General features: G+C 34.7%; 1 protein-coding gene across 1 annotated transcript in view; it reads right to left on the bottom strand.

Moving 5' to 3' along the window:
- Positions 1-4051, bottom strand: part of LOC117103121 (sodium- and chloride-dependent GABA transporter ine-like) — a gene marked incomplete in the record, with an annotated part of 19384 nt that extends 15333 nt beyond the window's left edge. Inside the window, 1 exon segment of the mRNA XM_033243619.1 lies at positions 3686-4051. Coding sequence (XP_033099510.1) covers positions 3686-3926 — 241 coding nt within the window.
- Between the last annotated feature and the right edge of the window lie 518 nt (positions 4052-4569).

Raw genomic sequence — 4569 nt, 5'->3', positions numbered from 1 at the left:
AAAAAAAAAAAAAAAAAAATTAAATGTATGGCTCGCATGGCTCGCACGACTTGCACATTGGCTCGCATGACTCGCTGACTCGCAATTTGGCACTACTCATGAGCAATTGTGATACTCATACTGTAAACACTTGAAACCTATATTGTGAGCACTTTCATTCAAAGGACAAACACCGGTATTAGAAAAGAGTTAAGCAACGTAAATAATAAAAGATACTTATAGACACAATAACAGGAAGTTTACGATGTGATAACAATAAGTAGTATGCATCAAAATGGCCAGTTAAGTATTGTTAGTCTATTACTATTTTAATTCACATGGATGGATTCACCAATGCAGGGCTAAACAACAGGCTGATTGCATTCCATGTTGGCATTGGCTGTCCTTTCATTTTCCTCCCTTGGCACAATACGATAAATTTGTTATATTAAAAATTTCCAAATTTTTACTGCAGAATTAATTTCTTTCAAGAAAATAAGTTTCTTCAAAATGCAGTTGCAAGTGCCCCATTTTTATACCAGTTTTACACCAGTGTTCTTATAATAGGGAAGTTGGAAGCCTATAATCCTATAATTATATGAGTATAATACCAAGAATGTTCATTCAGAATTTAACAAAGTGAGCCAATACAAGGCATAGCCTTTAGCAGATTATTGTAAATAAAGTTGCAAATGGATTTTGAGTTGTAAAATCATACACATTTTATGTTATGGATCAGGTACGGATCTTCCCGCTAAGCCCCACCCATTTGAAATTGTTCGCAAGGTGTGAACTTTTAAACTTGAATTCTAGTGGGACAAGCACATTTTCCTGCAGCTGTTATTTAATTTTCTGTACACTCTGAAAATATCCATTAAAGATTAATTCATAAATCATTGCAAACATAATTTGTATGAATGTTGTAGATGTGACCAGGGAGTTGATGTGACCTGATCTTTGTGACTATGAAAAAGTATATTATCGATCCAAACACATACCATAAAAAAACAAACTAAAATGTCTTTATATACTTAACAGTTCAGTCCCAAACATTTCATTGTTTTTGGCTTACTTCAATCTGAGCTGGTAAACTAAGCTTTGCATTTACATCACTATTGACAAAAGGTTGCTTAACTACCAAAGGTCAAAGAGTAGATAAGAAGATAATGTATTATTGGTGAAGTCTCAAAAACACTACCTGCACAAACCCTACATATTACTAACTAGTATAGAAATGCCTAATTATACACAGTATCCTGTAAAATGTTAATTCAGATGAAATTTGCTCTAAAAATATAAGAATACTAAAATATAGAAAATATATATATTGATCACATTTTACTTGGCTGCATGGCCGGAGTTTTAGAATCATGAGTACCGTATAATGTATTTAAAGCTACAGTACGCCCTTTCAATCAACATTCAATGTTTCATACATCAAACAAACTACTCTAATGTGGAGTATGGAAGCAAATAGAACTCTCCAGTTGTCATAGTGTGATAAGACAATGCAAATGTATCTAACGCATTAATCATGATGACTTGCAGTTTTGCAGATAATTAATTAGTGACTTGGGAAATGGTAAAAATTTCCTGTTCAGAATGGGCATTTCTTAAAATAATTTGATAAACTTGGATATTTGAATGGGTACTTGTTTGTATAGGCTAAGCAAAATCATAAATTTTTCATTTTCCATTTGCTTATAGGACCTTAATAAGTTGTTTTGGGGAGACTTTTTTTTGTTGCAGTCCCTAAAGTAGAAACAACTTTTTAATCAGAAAATCTTAGAATTATGAGATTTCCTACAATACAATGACTTCCTCAAACAAAACAAAAAAACATAGCGGATTTTATCAGAGAAAAATGGTTTCACATCAATAGCCACATCATAAATAATAAAGCTGTACCATCATTGTCGGGAACTGTACAAGGACATAATTTGTGTGCCACAACAAAAGGGCAAGTTCAAGCTAGTGCAGCAGACGTAGCCAGAGAAACGTGTGCAACAATTCAGATTTTAAAAATTATTGTAATATAAATTGAATTACAAGACCAAGGAAAATTGCAGAAAGTATAACAAAGTCTTTAACTCTAAACTCTGACCTTTATAGTAAACGTTCTAATAAAAATTCATTCTATTTGTGAGAGTCTCTTCCGTCATGAAGAAATAAATTCATGCTTGCACGCCCCAGCTTCAATCAAACGTTTGTTCCAAATTCCATCTTATAATAATTTAATAATTGATGGAATGTAAAATGGTAGATTACTGAATAACTGCAATTTTTTGTTTAAATTATGATGCATTTATTCTATCAAACACAGTGTGTTGAACAAATTTCTGTTTCATTTTATACACGATAAATATATTTGGTAGTTGCATTCAATCAAGCATATGAGAGAGACTGTTGTATTATTATGCTAAAAAAAAAAAGAACAACTCAGAATAGACTAGCTACAAAAGGCTACCCCATTGTTTGGAATAGCCCATGCCACCCCATACAAATAGTTGAAAACAGGCTCTTGTCTGAAGATAATTTCTATTTACCTACTGTAATTGCAGAACCTAGAAACCACGTTTGGTCAAAGTTTGGACACCAGGAAAATGTTCTAGGAAAATACACATTCTCCTACATGTATACTGTAACTTCCTTTTGTATTTCCTATTCAGGTACCATATGCAAATGCCATATAATTACTATTATATCAGCAAATATTAGGTGCTGTACCAGTACATTCTTGATTCTATATTGTTTTGCAATTAAACTTCTAAAACCAATACCATAAGTTCCAAGTCAAAACACTTTAAAAAATAATAATGATTGGAAAATATTCAACCCAAGAAACAAGAGCAGTCACTTCAGAGTGACACTTTTGAGCCACAGTCTGTGTCAAACATAATAAGGAGTACTTGAATAATTGTTCAGGATTTATTAACTAGTGGTGCCACAAGCAGAGTATTGTAGAGCTGGTCTCTGATGTCATGCAGATCAACACAATTTGTAGGGAAAAAAAATTACACTAAATATAAAATTGATTTAACAAGCTCTTCAATTTCACTCCCTGCCTCTTCCAAGGATTCTGGGCACATCCAGGCTCTCGTCAACTTACCCTCCTGTTGTGACATCATCACCTCCCCGCCCCCACCCCCCTTGGGCAAATCCTCAGTCATGCCAACACTGAAACAATTTGAAAAAAATTGAGATTTTATTGCCATTTTGGTAGAATAAAAAAGCATGGAAAGTAATTATTCCCTTTCCTAGTTAAGTATTTAGGGGGTGTTTTAATATTACAAAAGGTTGGAAAGTCAACCATATTCACACAGGGGTGTAGTGAGGGTCTGTTGAGAGGGAACAGGGAGCCCATCAAGAGAGAGCTCCCTGCCCCTCCCGTCAAGGAAAATAGCATAACTTGGCAGGGCAAAAAAAAAATAAAGTAATAATACAGTACACTAATCCTTTGAAAACCGTATACTGTAATTGTCAGTTCCCGTGGCTTCGCCTGGGCCCACTGATGACTTCTAAGAGACTGAGACTCCAAATCCTGGCACGACTCTGTATTCAGATTCTGAGAGGCAATGACATGGCCAACTGGCTAAGCTAGGCTTAGGGCCCAGGCCCAGGGTGCCAACTACACGTGCGACACCACCTCGATCAACTCCTTGCTCCTTGCTTTTAGTAGGCTAGCTATATGAGAGTAAACACTTACCACCGCCACTTTTATAACAAAGATATGGGAATCGCCATACATTCCCCAGCCCAACTGCATATCCAACACAAGAGAGAACGAACTGGGCCTTCCTTCCCCATGTTTCTCTCGGTACTCTAACAACACCCTTCCCATCCATTTCTGGTTTGTCTAAAGCAGCACTGATGGAGTTCGTAACCACCACCACCTCTGTGTTTTGTTGTTTCACGCTTGGCGCGTTGCTTTCTTGATGACCTCCCATCGTTTCCTAATAATACAGGAAGGGCTGGTTCTTACTATTTTTCTATTTCAGTTTAATTTGAGCTTAATAAAATCTCAGGTAATAATAAAGGTGGACTTCTGATTGGGACACGAATCTAGGGGTTTAATGTTGATTTTGTAATCACCAAGTAAATATTTAGCCCTAATGTTCAAATAAATTTAAACGAAAAATTCAGACTGTTCCATTTTTACCAAGTGGTATTCCCTGCGATCCATTTACCACTTAAAACATAATTTAATTTTCAATATATTATATTAATACATGTTTTATTAATTCATTTTATAATGTTAATTATTGATTTTGAAGTTATTATTTATTTCAGTCAGTAATAAATGGGCCGTAAGCAAACGCCAACTTTTCTGTCAAGATGGATGCGGTACCTTACCACCAGTGATTTGGAATAGGCACAAGCGTGTAATATGATGACTTGCAAAACAGTACAGTACTAATATTTATAACATACCAATAAGTAGATATTAATCGATCTGGTATTGGCCGTATTTTGCCGTATAGGCCTACTTCAAAGTATCAAATCTAACAGATTTATAAAATAATAATATCTAATAGACCTCAAATATAATAAGATAAAAAATGTTATTTTGAACAGTAAATTGTTGCATGT

This window comes from Anneissia japonica, unplaced genomic scaffold (genome assembly GCF_011630105.1).
Source record: "Anneissia japonica isolate Jap-2015-1 unplaced genomic scaffold, ASM1163010v1 scaffold287948_len850469_cov200, whole genome shotgun sequence".
NCBI lineage: Eukaryota > Metazoa > Echinodermata > Crinoidea > Comatulida > Comatulidae > Anneissia > Anneissia japonica.
Note: the sequence above shows the minus strand (reverse complement) of the source record. Positions and strands in the feature narration are given on the sequence as shown.